Source organism: Hyposmocoma kahamanoa, unplaced genomic scaffold (assembly GCF_003589595.1).
Source record: "Hyposmocoma kahamanoa isolate Upper Pololo Valley unplaced genomic scaffold, ASM358959v1 272, whole genome shotgun sequence".
Classification (NCBI taxonomy): domain Eukaryota; kingdom Metazoa; phylum Arthropoda; class Insecta; order Lepidoptera; family Cosmopterigidae; genus Hyposmocoma; species Hyposmocoma kahamanoa.
The window spans coordinates 538856-562422 of NW_020653772.1; the positions used below are offsets into that span (position 1 = coordinate 538856).

Genomic DNA, 23567 nt, shown 5'->3' on the forward strand with positions numbered 1-23567 from the left:
AATTACTTTTTTCGAGTTCCGGATTTCCGGATGAAAGAAAATCGTCTCTTTATTCTATTTATGTAGATAAGTAGCATGAGTAAGACTGAGTAAGGATGTGAAGGCATTAAAATTATCCACCGTGAACCTTATATATCCTTTTATAATACGACATTTCTGCTAGTGGCTCGAATTTATGAACAGCTGTTATACTGTGTTTTTGAACTTAAATAAAATATTTTTAGAGCGCGATCACGATTCTCATGCAAACTAAAATGTCCTAAAATTCTCCCATAAATAAAATTTTTAATTAATTTTTTTTCTTAAGTTCTACTAGCAAATGTCGCTGTTCTGTCAATGTGACCATCAACAAGCGGTATCTAAAGCTATGGAGGGGCGGAGAGTGACCATTATCGTTACTTTTTTATTATCGTTTTGGTAAACGGTCAGTTATCTACTGCATTCTTTACATGGCACCATTAGAATTACTTTAAAATTCAACTTCGACTTCCTAGGTCAGTAGTTTGTCCAACGATGCAGTAAAACATTTACGGAATTCCGGAATTCGAAAAAGTAATTAATTAATATTTAGTGGTTTTAACAACTCTTATGTTGCTCTTTGTAACTATGTCTATACATCATAATGTGGTACACCTTTTTTCCGACCAATGGTTATTATACAGCTTCTGTGTACTTGGATGACAAAATTCCGTGCTAGCGACCCGTTTAACACTTGCAGGTATTCTCGATCTAAGATGTTTCAAATAAATATTGTAAATGTTAAATGTATTGAAATTTATATTTACAAAGACCAACCCCTAGAGTTTCTTGCTCATTCTTCTCAGGGAATCTGACTTACGAATTTAATCAATATTTCAAGATTTCAAGTGTAAATTTGCTTACCTATGAAATAAAGATTATTTAACTTTATGAAATATAAAAAGAAAGAAAAGGCGGGAGAGGAAAAAGGCGAAGGTCCCAGAACCAGATTCCCTTAGATTGAATTTGTATTTTGTTGTAATATAAAGTTTATTGAATTATCACGTTTTGACTATTAAATTATTTTTAACCGACTTCAAAAAAAGGAGGAGGTTCTCAATTCGACGGTATGTTTTTTTGTATGTATGTTACGCGATATCTCCGGTATTTATGAACCGATTTTCTGAATTCTTTTAGGAATGAGGATACCTCCATAGTGGTCCCATTTAATTTTGAAGAAAATCATCCACCTCTAAGGGTGGCTGTTCACGCATGAAGATTCATTTTTATAAATAGCGCCTAAATTTTATTATATTATAATATAAAAATATTGTAATTAGCAATTATTTTAATGGTTTATTTTGCTATTCTCCAATTCAAGGCGTTTTTCTCTCTCAATATACTTTGAGTAGTAAAACCGATTTTTATTATCTCCTGTGTCAATTCCTGTATAGTGACAAACTAGGGGATATTTCAATAAAACTTGGCAAATAGACGTAATTCCGCGTACTTTTGAGGTCGGTTTTTTTAGTACTCTATACTGAGATAATTTTATTATAGTTTGCTATAATTATTAATACAAAGACCTGACTCTAACAAAAATTCTTTCGATCCGGCGTGATTCGAACATACCAGGCCGACGCTCTCCCAACGAACTACAGAGCGAGCCAGCATATCTTACGAATTGTTCTATGTCTTTGTTGCAGATCTTTTTTGTTTTTAATGAATTGTTTCCTGCCGTAGCGCCATCTGTGAGAGATCTATGATATTTTTTATTTGCAGCTCCCATGCAGCTGAGCCACAGCATGCGTTTCAAAGTCGTCTGCCAGATCAAGGATCAGAAATTTGAAGGATACGGTAAGTTTTATCTAAAGGTATAATTTTTATTAACCCAAAAACCTTTTAAGAATTAATTTCGTTTGACGACTTTCGACTCTGTCAACTCTGTGCTACTTGCAAAAAAGCGATCCAAAGTAATAATTATGTTTATTAAAAAAACGCATCTTAGAGTCTATGTACACGGCATATTTTATACGCGCCGTTAACGCGCGTCATTTGCGCGTAAACGCGCTATTGTTGCATGTATGTATCGCGCATTTTGATAAAAGAAAGAATTTTAATTTTATTTGTAAATTTCTGTTAGTTTTTGAAATGAAGCAACTACTGAAAATTCTAAGTGTAAACTCCAGTGGAGTATATCTGCGGTTCTAGTGAAAAGGGTACGAGTCAAAAACGCCAACTTTACACGGAAACGCGAAAAACACTTAACGCTTAATATCATATTCAGTATCCCTTTTCACTAGAGCCACAGTGAATTAAATTGAAAAAATTGTGAACAATATTGACACCCGACGATAAATAGACGCCGTTGCTATAGCAACAACAAAGTGTGGGGCAGTAGGCGGAGTCAGCGCGTGAGTATATGTATTTGACAGACAACAAAGTATTAAACTAACGCGCAATGCGTTAGCGCAGGTCTGTCGTCTCGCGGCGCGACGTACTGGCGCCTAGGCGTCTAGACAACTCGGCGCCCGTAGCTCAATTTTATTTACTATTTTGATTTTAACCTTGCGTTAGAAAGTATTGGAAAATATTAACATATAAAAAAATGGGGATTTTTTTGTTTTATTTCACTAATGTGTACTATGTATTACTGAATCTTAGGAACAGGAAAAAAAAGTTCGTTCCGTTGCTTGGTTTCATAATAATAACAATAAAAAAAGGTTATTGATTAATTTCGTAGATTCTTTAAACCTCTCTTTTATCATTTTGTAAATGTGGCCTTATTACACCACGGGTACGATAATATAGTATCGTGGCAAGTGATAGTATATGTTTTGACACGTTATTAGAGTCATCTGGGTTTTTAAATTCGACACCAGACTCATTTAGTTGTGTACTTTATATGAAAACATTTCAGTATTTATTTATTAGCAAACATGCAATAAAATACATTACATGTGCCCTGTTTGTGTTTTTCAATTTGTTGTAAACCAGTTTTACGTCTTTCTGAAGTAATATATTACTAGGTACCTTCTTATATATTGCTATTGCGCTGTAATAAGGGCTATTTTTGAAAATTGCAAGTTTAGGCGATGGAGGTGACGGAGGACGGACGATGGATGGACATATTACCTTTACGGATTGTATCAAAAATAAGCTGATAGGTACGACAATAGATTGTGTAGTATTATGGTATCTGTCTATAATTGTTTAACAAAAAAACAAAGTTACTCATTGGAGATGAAGCTATTTTTATCCGACTTAAAAAAAAGAAGTTCACTATTCGACTGTACTTTTTTTGGTATGTATGTTACGAGATAACTCCGGCCTTTGTGAACCGGTTTTGATGATTGTTGGAAAGAGTACCTGCAGTACCTCGGTGTTGGTGCCATTTAAATTAGAAGAAAATAATCCACCTCTAAGCGTGGCAAACTAAGGGAATGAAACGGTTTCGCGCACATTCCGGTAACCAATTTCAATAAAACTTGGCAAACGGATGTAATTCCACGTACTTTTGAGGCCTGTTTGTTAGTACTCTGTATTGAGATTATTCTATAAACTAACAGGCTCAAGCAAGAAACTGGCAAAGCTGGCAGCAGCTCGTTCAGCTCTTGCAGTATTGGAGGAGGGTAGGACCGAGCCTTCGCCAATGCAAACACAAACGCCAGCTGCGGGCTTCCTGCCACAGACGTTGGCCGATCATATTGGCAAGTAAGTACCATATTCGTCTAATAGATGGCGTTGTATGTATTCGTAATTAATTCATCATTGATGATGTTTTATAACGCGTAAGAATTGTTTTCTCACTGTGTTCTTGAACGGCAAATCTAATCTAGTATGTGAACCCGGAAAAATTATTTATATACGAAATTTTTAAAGGTTAATGAGGAAAGTAGAGTGTAGTGAATAGTGGAAAATTTTCCGGAAAAAATTCAGAACAATTGAAAAATATTGGGTTCATTCTATGTGGTCGATCTTTATATTAATAATTATAATAGAAACTAATGGAGCTATTCCCCAAAAAAAAATTGCAATAATGTATTCGATGATTTCTGGCCAGCGCCACCGCGGCGAGGGCGGCGCTGCCGCCGCGACTATGCAGTCTCGCAAACGTATAAACTAATTAGGAGATTGTAAAATGTGTACCTAAGTACGCTAGTTTGACTAAAATATGTTACCTGATTTGTACCAACTGCGAATTTCACTAATAGCAACCAACAAGAACCAACCTCCAATGTCTCCGAAAGAGCAACACTGTGACGTTGTCTAATATTTATATTGATTTATGTGTTTTATTGAATGTCAGAATGTTTGGCCATCATGCTGTTCAATTATTTATTGTGAAATTACTCCGCTAGAAAAGTTATAATTATTAATACAAAGATCGAACACTTAGAAAAAATTCCTTCGATCCGGCCGGATTCGAACCGACGTCTTCTAGCAAACCGTGCCAGACGCTGTGCCAACTAAGCCACGGAACCAACCAGCGGACCTCACGAATTTTTTTATGTGCTTGTTTGTCGGATCTTTGTATCTAGTTTTTAACGACTTTTTGGCCGTAGCGCCATATCAATTGTGAACTGGCAACCGGTACTATCTCAATTTTGACAACTTTTCAGGATGAAGAAAAAGATCATTTACATAAAGCATCTGGTTTATGAAATAAAAATACGTAATGCACATACATACAGGTGTAATAAAAATATTTAAAAACCACGTATTTTTATTTAATAAACCAGATGCTATATAAATGACGCAAACAATTTTTTTCTTCATCCTGTAAAGTTGTCAAAATTGAGATAGTACCGATTGCCAGTTCACAGTCGATATGAGTTACATTGATTTATTTAATAAAACGCAATAACCAATCTTCGACAGATTGGTAAACGAGAAGTTCAACGAGGTGCTGAAAGGCGATCTGGTGCATTCGAAGCGCAAAGTCCTCGCCGGCATCGTGATGACGATCAACAACAGGATCGAGGACGCGAAGGTGCGTTGTGAATGCCCACATTATACTTACAAATCGTCGATGTTTTTGTTTTACGTAAATATTGCAAAACAGTCCACGAACGAAGGGTCCATTAGAAGCCCGAAGCCGAAGGCTGAGGGATCTAATAACCGAGTTTTGTATTTTTTTTATATACATTTGCATACAGTGCTTTTCATCACATTTGCGAGGAAATAAATACAATGTTTCTTGTATGAATAAACAAATATGGTTCGTAATACAACAACTATGGATTTTGCAATAGCGGGTTTTTGTTTTTTTCTTTTTATCAATTGATTCCCAGCTAGCTATTCGTCCATAGATAATACAACTCGAACTAAAATGTTGTAAAAAGCAAAACGCATACAGCCATAATGGATTGTAAAAAAACTTGCTAACTTTTTATACAGAAAATAATTAAAATTAATTATAAGTAGTATGTGGCTGAATTGCAATTAATTTTCTGTTTGAATTTTGAACTTAAGTAACCTCTTTTGTTAAACTTGAACCTGACTTATGTAAGGAAATATGTTGTGCTACAAATTAAAATAAAACTTTTTACCACCATGGCTGTAATGGAAAGAAAAAGGGCTCGAGGGTTTTATTTGGGGCATTATAGTCAAGTTAGCCATCGTGCGGTCATACTATTTACGAGCAAGTATGATAAAAAAGTAAAACATTCTAACCTGAAAAATTTTTCGAAATGGCACTTTCGCCCATTCAAGAAAACTCCGACCATGGCTTGGGATATCGGTATTTTCAGGAGCCGTTATCACTGAACCTTGCTACGGTACCGGTACTTGAGATGTACTTCATTCTAATTATTAATCATACGCGTTATTTTATATCGCTTATTTTCGCACTGAAGATTCATGAATGCTAATGTCAATGCAGTGGAAAGAATACTTGCCCCAGGAACCTCTATTAAGTACCGGTATCTTTCGGTAAATATTTCTGTTCCCCGTACGCATGAGTATTTAGACTAGAGGTGGGTGTTAAATAACGTCACGATGAAAAAATCATGATGATCCGCCGTCAAACAGTATCACCGTGCCTCGTTCCGAAGGAACAACGTTCCAAAGTCATATAGGTGTTCCTCCATTCCAATAGCTATCCTCGTCACTTACATCACGACATACGTATTTGATACAATGCGCGATCTCCGTTCCGTGGGGACTGAGCGCGCCACTCGTTGTAGTTCTCTTCAAATCAGGCCATTTCGGCGATGGGACTGAGTGAGATGGGATGACTTTTTTGCTCACTCACAAGGGTCGTAGGTGTTTATTACTACTAGAAAGGGCGGATGAAAAAAATCTGCAGCAGTTACTATAAACCTATTTATTAACAAAGTAAATTTTTTTTGTATATTTCTTTTATTATAGGAAGAGTTGGTATTTTATATTTATGTATAATCTACTTTGTGTATTCTACTAGAAATATAATTACATTACACTTTATTGCTATTTTTAACAACCCAAAGATTCGCATTAAATAAGTAACAAACAAAATTACATTAAATACAAAATCAACTTTTTGAATGGAATTGAAACTTATTACAAAGGGAGTAAAAACTTCAATCATTCTATAAAAAACGGCTATAAGTATTAGAAAGAAGCCGCTGGCTAAAACCGTATATCGTGATGTAAGTTATAGGCATGACAAGTTCACGGAAGTAACAGTCGTGACAAAATCACGGTGATTTATCATTGTGATTTTTTTGGAACCGGAACGACAGTCACGGAAATGTAACGCTATTCCTCATGTCTAATTCAGACTTCCAATTGCTTTGTTCTATCACTTCCCCCACTCGTGTCAGTCTTGAAAAGAGGCTCTATTTACTAATATAGACCATAGGTTCCCAAAATTTTTAGCTCACCGCCTACTTAGGCGAAATAAAAGAATTATTATTAACATAACATAAAAAAAACAGAAGAAAAGGGGGGGGGGGAGTAGGGACCACTTTGGGAAACTATATCTAGATCTCATTTTCTCTCCTGGAATGTTTGCCTAAAGTCCCCACTAAGCTAGGCTAGATAATGGAAAAATTAGAAAAACTAGCATTGTCAATCCTATGGTGGTCATAAATCATATGGAAAAATCGGTTGGAAAAATATATGAAGTACAGACAAACATGCAGACATTGACAAATATGACGGCTTGCACAAGGAGTCAAACATCGAGTATATAAACAGAAATAGAGGTCTTATAAATAGAGAACTTCTGCCAAACCATTACGGTGACAACTGCGCTCCGATTGGCCACCCCGAATTTGAAACAATTGACGGGTGTCGTCATTTGTTTCATTTAAAATCGATCAGTTTAACTTGAGCTTTGGTATAATGGACGACAATTGAAAAATTACATATTTAATTACCGATGAAATTGATTTCTTTTCTTTTGTAATTAGATGTTTTGCTGTTTTTCCCAAACCACCGAATGGAACAGCCTCCCATAGTTAGAGATATTATCTTTATTACAATAAATACAGAATATTTTTGGAATACACACACGTCAGTTGTTGGCGCTGTACAATTTCAGCTATCTAATTTGTATTTTCAGTGCAAACGAGAGTTAACAATTAAAAGTGATATAAGGCCCGTTAGCCTGATGTATTGCCAGGGATGGACGGCCCTTATTTCGTCTCTATTTCTGGTTATGTACTCGATGAAGTCAAATAAGGAATTAAAATAATGAAAATGACCATAGTGTGCACGGTTTGCGTCGAGAAACCGACCAGCGTGCGGTAAAGCGAGTTTGATGTTTTGCTGTATTTGTCGAATTGGCAAACAAGGCAAATATATTGTCACACATGCCATTTACACATGGCGATTGTTTGCCAAATGTATCAAATACGCAGAATAATAGTAGAGAGCTCCTTGTGAAAGAGTTCGTCCTGTGAAGTACTGCCACCTTACCTATGTCTACCGCCAAGCAGTAATGTTTATTTATTCATTATCTTATATTGTACAAACACATTTACCATTACAGATATATATCGAAATCCATAATGTCAAATCGCATCATTGTTAAAATTAATTAATTACTAAATGCATTTCATTCAAATACATTATAATTAAAAAATATTAGTTACTGTATTCCGTTTTTCGCTGGTGAAATTACAGGCACATGGGACTTGTCAATTTATGTCTCAGCTCATCTTTGCGATTTAAACATCTGAGTGGCATTGCAACTGTTGCGGACAGGCGTGTAGCTTACCACCAGACGCACGACTTGTTCGTCCCGTCACTTGATATTACAAAAAAATTACAAAAATGTTTGATTTCATTTTGACAGGTGATAGCTGTGACAACTGGCACGAAATGCGTGTCCGGCGAACACATGTCTGTACGAGGAAGAGCTGTCAATGATTGTCACGCTGAGGTAAGCCTAGTTGTGTAGTTATGTCAATCAATCAATTGCTGCCTAATCGAAGGTGTTATATATCTATATTGTCTATGTGTGTCCAAGGCATCAGCGACACAGGGTTTCCCTAGTGCGGGGCTACGAATGTACTATGCGTTTATAATTGATATGATAACAAATATTATCATTTCTAGTTTTGCAAACTTCCTCTGTGTATTATTATTTGTTAAAAACTACCATTCAATATGTTTGTACGTCATTAGAGATTCAGCATAACGTGTGCTATGCAATACCATTACGACCACCGCACATTAGCGGTAGCCGATAACGTGAAATCACCACAACCATCAGTAAAATTACCACTAACTATCACCACTTCCAGCCACTATCGCGACTATTAACACAACCACTAATCACAATCAACCAGAGCCAATCAAAGGCTGTTGACGCATTGGCCAATCAGAGTGAGCTTTCGTTAAGGTCAACACTTCGGCCAATCAAAGTTAGTAACCGTTGACAGCTCGATCAATCTAAGTGAGCGACGGTTGACGCCTCGGCCAATCAGAGCGCGTAGAACGCACGCTCCGACCGGCCAACCACGTCGGTAAATAAGATTATTTGAATAATTGTTTCAGGTGGCCGCCAGGCGCTGCTTGCAGAGACACCTCTATGCACAGTTGCTGATGTACGCAAACGCAAAAGGTAGATTAAATTTATTTCAATCATAGAAACATTGAACATTATAAATCTGACTGATCATTAGAAATACGCATTAATAATTACAACTCCTAAAATTTAGTATTAATAATTACTTTATTTGTAATGTGGAAGAGCGGAACTCTTAGCACAAGTATATATTTACTTAAAAGGAGTTTCGAACCCTGTATCGTAAACTTGACCTAAGTTAAAGTAAATAAACGTTTTTATTTTTTATAATAATTACAACTAAAATTTCAAATAACCTAACCTCCGGTTAAAAAAACGGACCTCAATAGTCCATCCCTTAGTTTGCCACCCTTAGAGGTGGTATATTTTCTTGAAATTTAAATGGGTCCACATCTGAGGTACCTTCGTTCCAACAAATAAAGAATCACCAAAATTGGTTCACAAACGGCTTATCGTGATATCGTCATACAGACGAATTGAGAACCTCCTTTTTTGAAGTCAGTTAAAAATGGTTCCGACAGATCCGCGCATCACGATCCCGGAATCCGATTTGGAACCGGTCCCTGGCGGAGGCTTCCAGCTGAAGCCCGACCGGCAACTGCATCTGTACGTGAGCACGGCACCTTGCGGAGACGGGAGGATCTTCAGTCCTCACGAGCAGCACGAGCTGCAGCCGGACAGGCATCCCAATAGGTAAGTAGTCCGACGCTAGTTACAGGTATAATTAGGTTTTAAGGTCTGGTACCATCTTAATTATCTTAATTATATAATAAATAGGGCGATGTTATGTAATATTTAAGCGGAGAGACGCCTGTGTCTACAGGCTACTACTAAGGCTTTTGCCTTTTCTTCGACATATGACTATATATCGAAGAAAAGGCTTAAAGTAATTTATATAAGTAATTACTTTAGCGGGGTTGCCAATTTTCCTACAATTTTGAACAGTCATGTAGTTGTTATGGACAGTTTTATCGATAGATTGTGAAAGAAGGTAAATTAATTTTGAATGTTATGACGTTCTGATTACTAATTACGATATTGCCTTCTTTATTCTTATTTTGACAATTGGCCTACCAATGTCGAAATCAATTTTTATTTATACACATTTTAATAACGACAGGTGGATTTGGTTATCTATATTGATTAAAATTAAACAGTTTATAATCCACTTTTTAAATGAAACTGTGCTCTGCAGTAGGACGAATAATGGGTCGATCATGATTCAAACGATACAAATTCAGTTATTTATTTCATAAGCGTAACCAACATGTAGTCGATACTCGATAGAATATTTATCGACTGCAATCACTAGCTGTTTGCAAGCGGGCCACACTTGCAAAATGAACTTTCTTTTTTCTCCGTCTTCAAAAAAGATAAACATGTAATGATTTTTGTAAAGAAAAAGTGTAGTGTGTACAGATTCAGGTTTTCGTGATGGCAACACTGGGGAGAGAAGTCATGTTGTAGGTTAAAGATTTTGTCGGGTGATCTGACAGCGCGCTGTTATTTTTGGAGAATACAAGCAAAATAATTTATTTGTATTAAATTGTAAAGTGCTTAGAAGAATAAAGAAATACATGAACAATTTAAAACTTTCATGCTTTTATTTAATATTTTACTATAAATGCATGTTTTGTGTTAAAGAACAGTTGTATATTTTTTCAGTAAAAGTTATAATGAAATTTAAAAAATAAATTCGACCATTATTTTCTTTACTTCATTCATTAATAATTTCAGTCATTTTATTAACTCATTCGGTCCATTCATTCCATTCAGTTCGATTCATTCTTTCATTCGTTTACTAATTGTAATGTGCCTAACTAAAACAATTCCCTGTGAAATTCCCTGTATTCAAGATACCTAATCTAGAACTAATTTAGTTTTCAATTACGAACCAGCCAGTATCCTTTAAGATTTACCACCATTCTTTTGAAAATGACTGTATTAAATGGTTTTTAAGGAGCCATTATACTTCGCACAATCGTCTTAAGCTGTTCAGGAAAAAAGCTTGTATCCATACAAACAGTGATGTCTATGACACTCTAAATTGTACGCAATTGTTTTTTCAGAATGGCCCGTGGACAACTTCGCACCAAGATTGAATCCGGAGAAGGCACAATTCCAGTCAAAAATTGCTCTAACGTTATTCAAACCTGGGATGGAGTGTTGCAAGTAAGTGACAAACCGACTTTTGAAAGACCATAATTCTTTACTTTATATGATTCAGACAGATTCAAGCGACAGGATGAACAAGTCGAGGGTCTGGTCGTAGGTGACATGACACGTGTGACAGTTGCAGTGCCACTCAGATATTTAAATTGCAATCACCTTATCGGCACTGTCACTGCGCCCGTCACCCTGAGACATAAGTTGATAAGTCTCATGTGCCTGTAATGTCACCAGCAATCCTTACCCTTCGAAACAAAGCAGCAGAAAGGTAATGTAGCAGTGCTTCCCTGGGCGAACTCTTTTTACAAGAAGTTCTACTGGCACTGGAATCTATGAGTCGATACAACCTCGAGTGGCTTTGGGTGCTTTCGCGTAACAGTGAGAGTGTTGAATCAATCATTTTGGAAAAAATACAATAGTAAAATTGAAGATGTACTCTACCCATTGACTTACAATTATATGGACGTCGGGTCCGCGCTAAAAAGTGTCCGAACATATAGGGCGTTAAAATCGTATACAGAGCGTCATTCACGCTCTAGTCTTCGTTTGTTCGACTGACGGCGAAGCAAGCAAAATTAGACAGTACTGCGATGACATTACAATTTAAATTCAACGTTTTAGCTTTTTCATATTACTTTAAATGTCACTACGTTTAAATAGGTTGACTTGGGACATTTTTTTCGTGGTTTTTGTATTAGACCCGTCCATTTATTTGTAAGTCAATGACTCTACCCTAAAAATTTTCACGATAGAAAAAAAAACACAAACCTACCTCGAAAACATTTACAAGAAAACAGCTCACTGTATTCAATACTAACCTTACATATACCAATGATTTTTTTAAATATCAACTGAATTAAATAGAACACTAAACTGAATTAGTATTATATACAATAGTAGTAGTATAGTATACGATATACATTTTTCATTTTGTTGCACGAAACAGAGGAGATTCAGTACGGGAAAAAATTATATTCGAACTAATGTAGTATAAACTTTTAAGTAGTATCAAATATTTCTGTTCCAGGGAGAACGTCTTTTAACAATGTCATGCTCCGATAAAGTGGCCCGCTGGTGCGTCGTGGGCCTGCAAGGAGCCTTACTGTCCCACCTAGTGCGACCGGTGTACCTTCACTCTCTTGTTCTTGGCAGCCTGCTGCACCCGCACCACATGTACAGGTCAGTACATTTTCTATTCCATAGGTTCCCAAACAAAATAAACAAAAATTCAACGGCCAGCACCACAAAAAAAAAATTGAAAATACGTATTTTTTATATTAAGTTAACCCAAAAAGATATCAAGGAGAAAAAATTATAATATTGTGTAGTTTTTCAAATGTGGTGCTACCGCATTACTTTCACCCCCTGGACAGCATCAACGCCCCCCAATTGCTTTCGAAGCCCTTCGGTCCCTCTAAGACTCTTCAGCGCCCACTGGAATTTGGGGGTTAGGCACCACTTTGGGAACTATGCTTTATTCATTACGATTCGATCATCTAGCAGTGTATGTATGTACGAATTAAAAAAAAATGACAATTCAAATAACCTGAGCCCAGAAGCTGGACGAATAATGGGCCGATGATGATATAATATAACAAGTTCGGCTATTTATTGCGTAAGCCTAGCGAACATTCAGTGGATAGTCGATACAATATTTATCGACTGCCATCATTGACTTACAAATAAATGGACGACGGGTCTAATACAAAAACCACGAAAAAAATGTCCCAAGTCAACCTATTCGAAATTTAAATTGTTATGTCGTCGCAGTATCGCGCTGTCCGTAGAACAAATGAAGACTAAAGCGGAGTGTCGCGCTCTGTATACGATTTTAGCGCCTTACAAGTGCGGACACTTTTTAGCGCGGACCCGACGTCCATATAATTGTTAGTCAATGACTGCCATCGAGTATATAACCAGAAATAGAGACTAAATAAGGCCATCCATCCCTGGCACTCATCAGGCAAATGGGCCTTTTATCACTTTTACATGTCATCTCTCGTTTACATTGAAATCACAAATTAGAAAACTGAACTTGATCGTCACTTGAACTGGAAGACACACATCTCAAATCTAACGACTAAACTGAGTAAATACGTATACGTACTAAAAAACTTAACTAAAATTACTTCTCGAAACACGGCGTTATGTGCTTACCATGCATATGTGGCCTCTGGTCTGCGATATGGTATATTGCTATGGGGTAACGCTGCTCTGACACATATTTTGCCACTATTTAAAACTCAGAAGAAATGTGTCAGGGCAATGTTCGGAATAGGTCAACGAGTGAGTTGCGTACCTTATTTTAGGGAACTTAAGATCCTGACTCTACCTTCGCTATTCATCTATGAGGCATGTATTTTTGTTAAACAAAATCCAGACAAATTCTCTTCGGTACAAACCAGTTATCCTAGGAAAGCACGAAATAACCTTGTAATACGGCCCAAACAACTACCAAACTTGCAATTCTACAATAACACAGTATTTGGTTTGGGACCCAAATTATTTAATAAATTACCAGAGACCATAAAGACACTAAATTACAGTCAATTCAAAATTAAGTTGTTTAATTTATTGGTTACTCAATGTTACTATAATATTAATGATTATTTGACTGATTACATAAAATCAGACTGAGCAAAATGTACAAGAATTAATTTGACTTACGATGTATAAATTTAACTATAATTGCTTTTTATTATTATTTTATATTAGAATGTTGATTTGACTTATTCCTTATATAAATTTTATTTCATCAATTAATCAATTATTTGAACTTCTAATTATTTTTTAATTATTTTTATGACAAATGTATAAACTTTGTACGCCGCTAGGCGAATAAACTTTGTATGCCGCTGGGCGGATCACAGTGACACTAACTAAATATGTAATGAACCTTTATAACCTGTGTATCACAAAGGATTAAATGAATTTGAATTTGAATTTGAATTTGAAATAGTACAGCGTCAAACAACTGACCTGTGTGTACGTCTCTGTATATTCCAAAAATATTCTGTATTTATTACAATAAAGATAATATGTCAAACACAGCGAAACGTTTAATTACGAAACAAACGGAATCACATTTTATCGGTAATTAAATATTAAATATGTATTTTTTTCAATTTTCGTCTGTTATAGCAAAGTCGTTATAGCAAACTGGTCGATGTGAAGTGAAACAATTGACGACACCCATCTATTGTTTCGAACTCGGGCTGGCCAATCGGAGCGCACTTGTCACCGTAATGATTTGGCAGAATAGTTTTCAAACAAATTAAATAGTGTCTCTATTTCTGGTTATATACTCGATATCGACTGCAATCACTAGCTGTTTGTAAGCGGGCAACACTTTTGCGCATAGAACTGTCATTATACTCAATCTTCAAAAAAGGACACACTATTATTAATTGGCATAAGGCGATCTAGTGTTTACTTGAATTGGTCTTCGACTTATACAATAAAAAACAAATATAACTTGATCTCACTAGCACGCATGATGTCTCTCTTGTATTGGGGAGTTGGATCTAATAGTACCCTATGCACAGGTTATTCTTATACAGGTCAATTACTAATAATACAAAGAACTGGTATAAGCTGCGCTGTTTAGTATCAATTTCAAGTGGCCGTACAGAAATAATACATTTAATTCTTGAATTTGGTGTTACAAAAGTCATGTCATGAATTTAATTCATTTTCGAAAGCCATTCAATGGGTATCATTTGCTGAAGTTCACGTAATTAGTAGTTAAATTTTACGTTGAACTATATTTATTTATTTAAACTTAATTGCACACAAAATAGTACAAAGGGCGGACTTATTGCCATTAGGCATTCTCTACCAGTCATCCGGAGAGCTGGGTTGAAAATAATTAAAAGGGGTGCATAACATGATTAAAACAGATAGGAAGAAGTTTATAAGTATTTATGATATACAGTTTAAACACCATATAAATATAGCACATAATATTATATGACTAACTTATACTTATATAAGCAACTTATATACACATAAAAACATAATGTATAGTACATACACATATATATTTAATATACATATTTATGTATAACAATGTCAGACTAATGGGATATAGATTGAGACTCCAATATGAAATCACGGACTAATTGCTTGAAAGCTAGTTTATTCGGCGCTTTTTGAATGTGGGCCGGTAGAGCGTTCCAGAGTCGTATTGCCTGAAGAGTAAATGAGTTAGAAAGAAAACCAGTACGGTGAGAAGGAATTAAAAGAGTCAGTTTGCTGTCTGAGCGAAATGCGATTATGGGATGCACCCAAATATTTAAATTTACATTTCAAATATCCAGGTGCACATTTATCGTTAATGGTAGAGTAAAAAGTGGAAAGTATTCTCAAATCACGACACTGGTGAATCGTAAGCCACTTCAGCTCATTGCGGCATGCGGACACGTGATCAAATTTTCGAAGTCCTTATCCTCCTGAATCCCAGCAAACTACAATGGGAAAAACGCCCAATGTACAATGTTGCTCGAATATCGCCTTCACTGTAATGGAACGAGATTCGTTATAATGTGTAGCTTGATGTATACTGCCGTCTGTACAATAAAATGTACTAAGTATAATTACATGCTTCAAGCCCAAACAACAAACAAGCATGCCATCGGTTTTTTATGAACCACCTATTTTACTATATACCTTAAAGAATATAATATAGCGCCAAATTTGAATACGATATTTTTACGTATAATGTACACTGGGCGTTTACGTGATCATGAGAATAATGTTTTCTGGGTGTGAATCATTTTACGTATTATGTACACGGGGGCCTTAGGAGGATAAATAAAGCGAATGCAACTGTTGAGCAAGCGATCCAATTTGTTAAGAAGTTCCTGGGTGATATCAGCTTAACACACATCAGCATAATCAAGGATAGGAAAAATAGTGACTTTAACCTGGGATTAACATTGGAAGTAAAAAAAACACGTATTATAAAAAATAAACAATATCTTATTTATTAAATTTTTATTGAATTGATATTCAATTATTTTTTGTGAAATTACTCCACTAGTTTGTTATAATTATTAATACAAAGATCGAACACTCAGAAAAAATTCCTTCGATCATCGTAGATGGCGCTACGACTAAAAAGTCGTTGAAAAACCAAATACAAAGACACGACGCAAGCACATAGAAAAATTCGTGAGGTCCGTTGGTTCGTTCCGTGGCTTAGTTGGTATAGCGTCTGGCAAGGTATGCTAGAAGATGTCGGTTTGAATCCGACCGGATCGAAGGAATTTTTCTGAGTGTTCGATCTTTGTATTAATAATAATATCTTATTTATTTTTAACAATAGACTTACAAGATAATGGTAAATTGGAAACTTCGTCCTTACAATAGTGTAAACGAGCCAATATATACCCGGGGTTGTTAGACACCTGAGCTTTAGAAAGGGTGTATATTACTTCGACGGTTTATATTGGCTTTTAGTCTCGAGATGAAAACTTAACATTTCACGATAGCGAGAAAAAGAATTCTTTCGTTTTCGCTCTGCAACAAATTATCGCGGAGTCTTTTTTTTCAACCAGAAACAAAAACTCACTAACGTGGGAAAATAACATGGCGCCACCGTCTATGCGGAAAAGGTACGGAACTAAAACCGAGCGTATTACTGGCTGTTTGAGTTTGTACACTCGAAGTAAATTAAAAAATCTGGTTTTTTTTACTCGCTAGGGATTAAATAATGCACGTTACTCCCGCTAAGCAAGAGCCGGGCCACACGATGCGTTGCGGCGCGGCAAACATTTTATCGCGTTGGCGGACACACGGGACTAAATCACAAAGATCTGAGGGCGCTGCTAATGCGAGACATAAGTTGATAAGTCCCATGTGCCTGTAATTTCACCAGCACCCTTACCCTTCAAAACCATGGTAATGCTCACAGTACCGCTTGGCGGCAGAAATAGTCCCTAGCCGAACTCTTTCACACGGATCTCTACTGCTAGTAAAAAAATTCAATCGTAGTTGTAAAATAAAGCCTCAGCTGCAAAGGCAGCCTTCGGTAAGTGAGTGTGTAAGTTCCAAGATTTACAACAAACAAGAGATTGCAAGATTCTTGTGCGAGTAGGCGCGTGTGAGGGGTCAGCAAAATATTCGTCATACACTGCAATAATACCGATTTTTTTTTTATTGACTTCCATCTCACCTGATGGAAAGTAACGATGAGGTCGAGGATGTAGCATGCACACCTAAATAATGCCTATCCACTCTCGCTTTGAAAAGGTCCAAGTCTGCGGGCAAGGTATTTCACTCCCTAGCCGCTCGCCATACAAATGTGGAAGCGAACCCGGGGAATATCCACAACATAGGGATGGAACCCCAGCCCACGTCTAGTCCCCCGATGATGGAAAGGGCAAGGCGGAATGATGGTATGCAATTCCATCGCACATTCTTCGTGATATATCCTGTAGAATAGCGATAAGCTGGCAACTCTACGGCAATGTTCAAGGCTCTGCAGCTTCGCCTCTACTAATTCCGAGTCACCTATAAATCTCTTAGCACGCTTGTCTATTGAATCCAAGGTGACCAGTTGGTATTTAGCAGAGCCATCCCATAAGTGGCGGCAGTGCTCCGTACACGACCGGACTTGTGCTTGGTACAGCTGAAGCACCTGTCCCGGTGTGAAGTAACCTCACCGATTATTAACATATCGACCCCCTCCTACGTGAAGTATCATATGTCTAAATTGCCAAGTTTACAGGGGAGCGTTTTAAAGTTTTGAATTCACTAAAATGAGCATATCACGTGACTTTAGCATAACGGCAAAACTCACACAGAGTTTGATATAATCCTAGATATCGGTTAGATGAACTACCACAATATATTTTATCATTTTACAATTAAATTTAGCATTTCTGTGCTAAAGTCACGTGTTATGCTCGTTTCAGTGAATTCAAAACTTAACGCTCCCCTGTAAACTTGACAATTTCGACATACGATACTTTATCATCAGTCCGTAGCAATGCGCGTTCGGAAACGGACGTGCCACGACGAAGTGAGTTAATTACACCTAACTCGTGTTTCGAGCGGCACAAGCCGCTGCGCGTAATTGACAATGAATTCCCAGCAACTCATTGCCAATGAGCTCCTGGCGTTCATTGTACACGCTATCGACACCATGGATGAAGTCAGCATAGTGCAGATATGCAAATCAAATTTCAGTGAAGATGAGATTTGCAGTGGCAAGATGCTGCTTTTCCAGCGTCTCGGTAAAGCCGAAGAGATGCCATCTCGCCGGAGGGATGGAGGCGTGAAGAGTCTCCAAGACATCATCACGCTGCTGAAGGAGACTGACCCGGACGACGTGCCTACATTCGTGGCGAAGGAGCTGCACAAGCTGCCCCCCGTCACGTTCGACCACGTCGATGTTACTAGGCTGCTGAAGGACATTACGTCCCTGAAGTCTAGCCTAGCCGAAGTACAGTGTAAATTAGAGGCTTCGGATAACATCATAAGTGGGCTGCGTACCCAAGTTGCGTTATTAAGCAATGCTGTTTCGGTATGTAGGTCACCAGAAGCCTCTAATGTAAACACACGACGCGGAGCTGCGCTGAATGCCTCGGTCAGCAGTTTCGAGTCGGCACACAATGCGTCACCATTCGTTGCTGCCACCGCGCATGATGCGCCGCGCCCCGCTGCCCGCCCCTCTGCCTCGGTGGAAATGTCACGCGTGTGCACGTCAACCCCGACACGTGCATACGCCGCTGTAGCCGCTGTAGCCGCTTCAACTAGCCGACCCGCCACTTCGAAATTCGAGCGGCGGCAATCGGCTAAGGATAAAAACAATTTCCGTGTGCCTGTCTCTGAAGTTGCAAAACCACAGAGGCAGACGGTCCAGTGCGACGAGGATGGCTTCACAAAGGTGGTGAAGAGGAAGCCCACCAGCCGTAACCAGTGTGGCACAGCTCCGACAGGACCGAACTTCCTGCTGCGTCCGGCCGTACCGACGACGCTGTTGTACCTGTCGCGGCTGCATTACTCCACGAAGTCTGAGGAAATAGTGGAGTATATCAGTCATAAAACCAAATACACCCTGAGGGTCGAGCGGTTGGAGTCTCGCCGCAACGTGAACTTCAATTCGTTTGTGGTGAGAATACCGACCGAACATCTTTCGACCTTCATGAAAGAGGAATTTTGGCCGAAGGGTGTCATATATCGGCGATTCCGCGGCCGGTTACCTGACACCAGATTGCGCCACACGTCGCCGATAAGGGAAATCGTGTAGATTAGTTTTTATTATTATATTGTATGTATGTTTGTTTTAAGGTATATATAATATACATAGGTGTATTTTGTTTTTATATTGTTATTGTTATATTATATGTATGTTAGTCTGTAAGGTATGTATCTATGGGTCCTAGTTGCCTGAAATAAATAAATAAATAAAATAAAATTTACGTAGGAGGAGTCGATTTGTTGAGCTGTCACGATAGAGTCCATTTATGTGCCTGTAGTTTTACCGGCGCCATTAACCTTGAAAACCGGAAAACAGTAATGCTCACGTTACTGCTTGGCGGCAAAAATGGTGGCAGTACTTCCCTGGATGAACTCCCACAGGGAGCTGTACTGATACGGAAATTAAAAACAAAAATTTTAATAGGAGAGGCGGTATTCCTCGACAACGGCACAGGGGCTCTACTCCCGTTCTCTATTCGACATTCGTCCGAAACAATTACTATCACATAGTAATACTCAAATTGTTATTTGATTCGGTCGAATATTATTTATTGACGGTAATTGTTTCGGACTCGCCGAACGATACGTGCCGCATCGAGCAGTACCACTTTATTATTATTATCTTAAGACCTACAATTAGTATAATTTTCTAAAACATAAATGTTATTATTGTATGGAGAATGGTGACACGGCGTTCGTTCTAAGAAAGAAGGTGCCTCGTGACCTGGAAAAGAAATTGAACCTTATGAATTATGTAGGATCATTGTTTTAACTATGTACGTCGAGTATACATATAACCAGAAATAAAGACGAAATAAGGGCCATCATACGTCGCTGACAACTTTTAAATTTCAATTCTTGTTTGCACTGAAATCACAATTTAGAAAGCTGAAGTAGTACAGCGTCAACACCTGACTTGTGTGTACGTCTCCGTATATTCCAAAAATATTCTGTATTTATTGTGATAAAGATAATATCTCCTAACTATTGGGGACTATTCCATTCGGTGGTGTCGGAAAAACAGCAAAACGTCTACGGAATCACATTTCGTTGGTAATTAAATATGTAATTTAGCAATTTTCGTCCATTATAGCAAAGCTCAAGTTAAATTGGTCGATTTGAAGTGAAACGTTTGACGATATCCATCAATTTTTTCGAATTCGGGCTGGCCAATCGGAGCACAGTTGTCATCGTAATGATTTGGCAGAATAGTTTTCAAACAAATTAAATTACATTTCGTCTCTATTTCTGGTTATATACTCGATGGCTATGTACGAGGGCCTATGATCGATTTCATTACTAACCACCTGAGGGAAGTATAATACTAACATTATAAGCAACAGCTTTTGTGCCATCACTTTTAATAATTTATCAAATTTACACTCGTACAAAAATAAAAATATTTAAATAGATCGTTGTAAACGGTATAACTCTGTGCGGTAACAAAAGAAAGCGCGAGCGCACAACGGCACAGAAGGACTTGCACAAATATGGATCTAAAAAATGTTATATCGATGCCTTACTTACTCAAACTCGTGTCTTATAAAGAGTGTTTGTTCAGGAGGTGGCAATACTTTCTATTTATTTTAAATTTCTTATCAACGGTGTTAATTTGAGAATAGTTAAAAGTCAGTGTGTGAATATGAAAGAATTGTGATGTGAAGTCAGCCTGAAAAATTTGTATATACAATCCATTTTTTGCATTTCAGTAACTTTGTGTTTTAAGATACGAATTTGAGATAATAATAAATAAATAAATAAATAACGCACACACTCAACATAGCCCCGCACTGGGGAAACCCTGTGTCGCGGGTGCCATGGACACACACATAGACAACCACAACTTACATCCAAACTCACGAGAGAAATAATTGTAGGCCATACAACTATTTCTCCCGGCCCGGGAATCGAAAAAGATAGTAAGGTGACGATATGGTACAACATCTGAAAATTTATTTTTATTAAAATTACGTTTTGTAAAAGGTTATGGAATAAAATTTGTTGTTTACGATGTTAATAAGTCCTTCGATGTTGTTACTATTTTTAAATTACCCCGTATATGTTTTTTAAAATGTAAAATAGACTTTTTTGTCCAGAAAGGCAATTGCTTTACAATCAATAAGCGTGTCCGAGTGCCTTTAAAGTTATAACACACTCGCCTGTCTCATTGCGATGTGTGACTTGATTTGATAAATATATGTAATGTTTATATATTTTAACGATTTATATATTTTTTATAAAATACTAGCTGATGCCCGCGACTTCATCTGTGTAGAATGTGCACTTCGAATAGCCTACTGTAAATATATTTGAGAAATGATTGGTTCTCCATACAAACTTTTGTCCCCTATTTCATCCCCTTTAAGATTTATTTTTGTCACAAAAAAGGAACCTGTCCTCGTGGTCACATCTATCTTTATGCCAAAATTCAACAAATTTGGTTATCAAAAGCAGTTTAGGCGTGAAAACGTAGCAGACAATGGTTACTTTCGCATTTATATATTGATACGTATACGTTTCCTTATTTATTGAAAAATATACGTTGGCTGTTTACAGTATCACCCAAAGTACTCACAATGCTAGTCATAAGTACAAGTCAATACATAGAATTATAAGCAATAAGACATAAAGAAAATAAAACAATGAAATAATATTAATCAGTAATGTTAAGTACTACACTCTATGATCAAGTCAAGTAGATATTCAAAAAAATTTCAAAATTATATATTAGTTTCGGTAACTTGTCGCCTCGTCCTCGTTCGAGGGAGATACTGCAACTAGCCCACGCCTCGAACTCTAGATGAAGAAAAAAATTGTTTGCGTCATTTATATAGCATCTGTTTATTAAATATAAATACGTACTTTTTAAATATTTTTATTACACATACACTACGTATTTTTATTTAAAAACCAGATACTATATAAATGACGCAAACAATTTTTTTCTTCATCGTGCAAAATTATCAAAATTGAGATAGTACCGGTTGCCAGTTCACTGTCGATATGACTTGTTATATGTATGTTGTGTAGCAATATCACAAGCTAACCGGGAAGAACATCGAGATGAAATCTTCAAGGATAAGAAGGCCCACCTACTCTTGGAATACGTATCAAGTCCTCAACCCGCATTGCATTACAGTAGACTTCTGAAACTAAGCTTTAAGGTCGGCCATACACGGGCAGCTTGAAGCAACTAGTATCGACCGCAGCAAGCTGGGACCACATAGCAAACAACACAACAGTTATGTATACACATACACCAAACCGGTCGAACAGTTGCGACTGCTACGTAGCGCGGTGAAATTTCATCGTGCATTTAAGCAGTCGCTAGGCGTAATCTGACTGCTTGGACTGTCGACTGCTCTCGCGCAGTTACCTCTGCTAAGCAAATTCTACGCTGCCGCCGTCGTCGTCTGAGCAAAATTAGCAGTAGTAGTGCTTCTTCAAAATCCATGTTGCTACTGATTTGAATAAAAATTGAAATTGTGACTTGTTGAGCAGTTGGTATTAACCAACTTCAGCAGTTATCAACGGCAGCCTCAAGCTGTTGACTGTGGCTGCAAGAGCGGTCCGTGTATGTTGATCATTGGTTAACTGCTCGAGCAGGCCGTGTATGCCCACCCCTAAGGCTGCTACTAAAGGAACTGCGTGTGCGAAGTCTGTATAATACAACTCCATGCAGACGAAACCCAGCTGCGAGATTATGCATGTGTGTGCGTCCGTATAAGGCGCGCGGCGGGCGTGGCTTGTCTTATTATAAGAATAATAAATAATAATAAATCAATTATTTCAGGTCATAGCCCATAACATGATGGTGTTAGTTACAAAGCAAACCCTTAAAACTGTGTTAGTACGATTGCAATGAATTTCGAAATATTGATAGCTAATTATAATAAAAATATGAAAACTAGGTAAATGCACAAATCACGACTTAATTCGGCTAGTATCGATCTTTACCCAAAACTTTAAAATTGTACAATCAAAACGATGGGCAAACATCTTCAGGATGCCATTCCACTGTCACGCACTCGCTTATGCAGAGACGACACCTTTTTTCGCCTAATGGCATAAAAGTCACATGTTCGCACCACGCCATCCATGACTTTATTCATTTATAACATACATAGCTTATAATAAGTAAAAAATTCACACATCAAAAGTGTCTAGGGATCAAGTGAATATTTTTGAAATAAAAATTATTTAAGCAATATTTACC

General features: G+C 37.3%; 2 protein-coding genes across 5 annotated transcripts in view; one reads left to right on the forward strand and one right to left on the reverse strand.

Annotated features, from left to right (window-relative positions):
* Positions 1–23567, forward strand: part of LOC113229078 (double-stranded RNA-specific editase Adar) — a 91783-nt gene that overhangs the window by 24026 nt on the left and 44190 nt on the right. For all 3 annotated transcript variants that reach the window (XM_026462569.1, XM_026462571.1, XM_026462570.1), the window contains 8 exons: positions 1741–1815; positions 3528–3672; positions 4840–4951; positions 8243–8329; positions 8947–9013; positions 9499–9670; positions 11047–11149; positions 12174–12325. In XM_026462569.1, coding sequence (XP_026318354.1) covers positions 1741–1815; positions 3528–3672; positions 4840–4951; positions 8243–8329; positions 8947–9013; positions 9499–9670; positions 11047–11149; positions 12174–12325 — 913 coding nt within the window. The remainder of the gene's footprint in view (positions 1–1740; positions 1816–3527; positions 3673–4839; positions 4952–8242; positions 8330–8946; positions 9014–9498; positions 9671–11046; positions 11150–12173; positions 12326–23567) is intronic.
* LOC113229079 (pancreatic lipase-related protein 2-like) overlaps positions 19494–23567 on the reverse strand; it is a 39547-nt gene continuing 35473 nt past the window's right edge. The window contains exon 8 of one of the 2 annotated variants that reach the window (XM_026462573.1): positions 19494–20075. In XM_026462573.1, coding sequence (XP_026318358.1) covers positions 19975–20075 — 101 coding nt within the window. In that variant the 3' untranslated portion in view covers positions 19494–19974. The remainder of the gene's footprint in view (positions 20076–23567) is intronic. The other variant, XM_026462572.1, reaches the window with a different exon arrangement.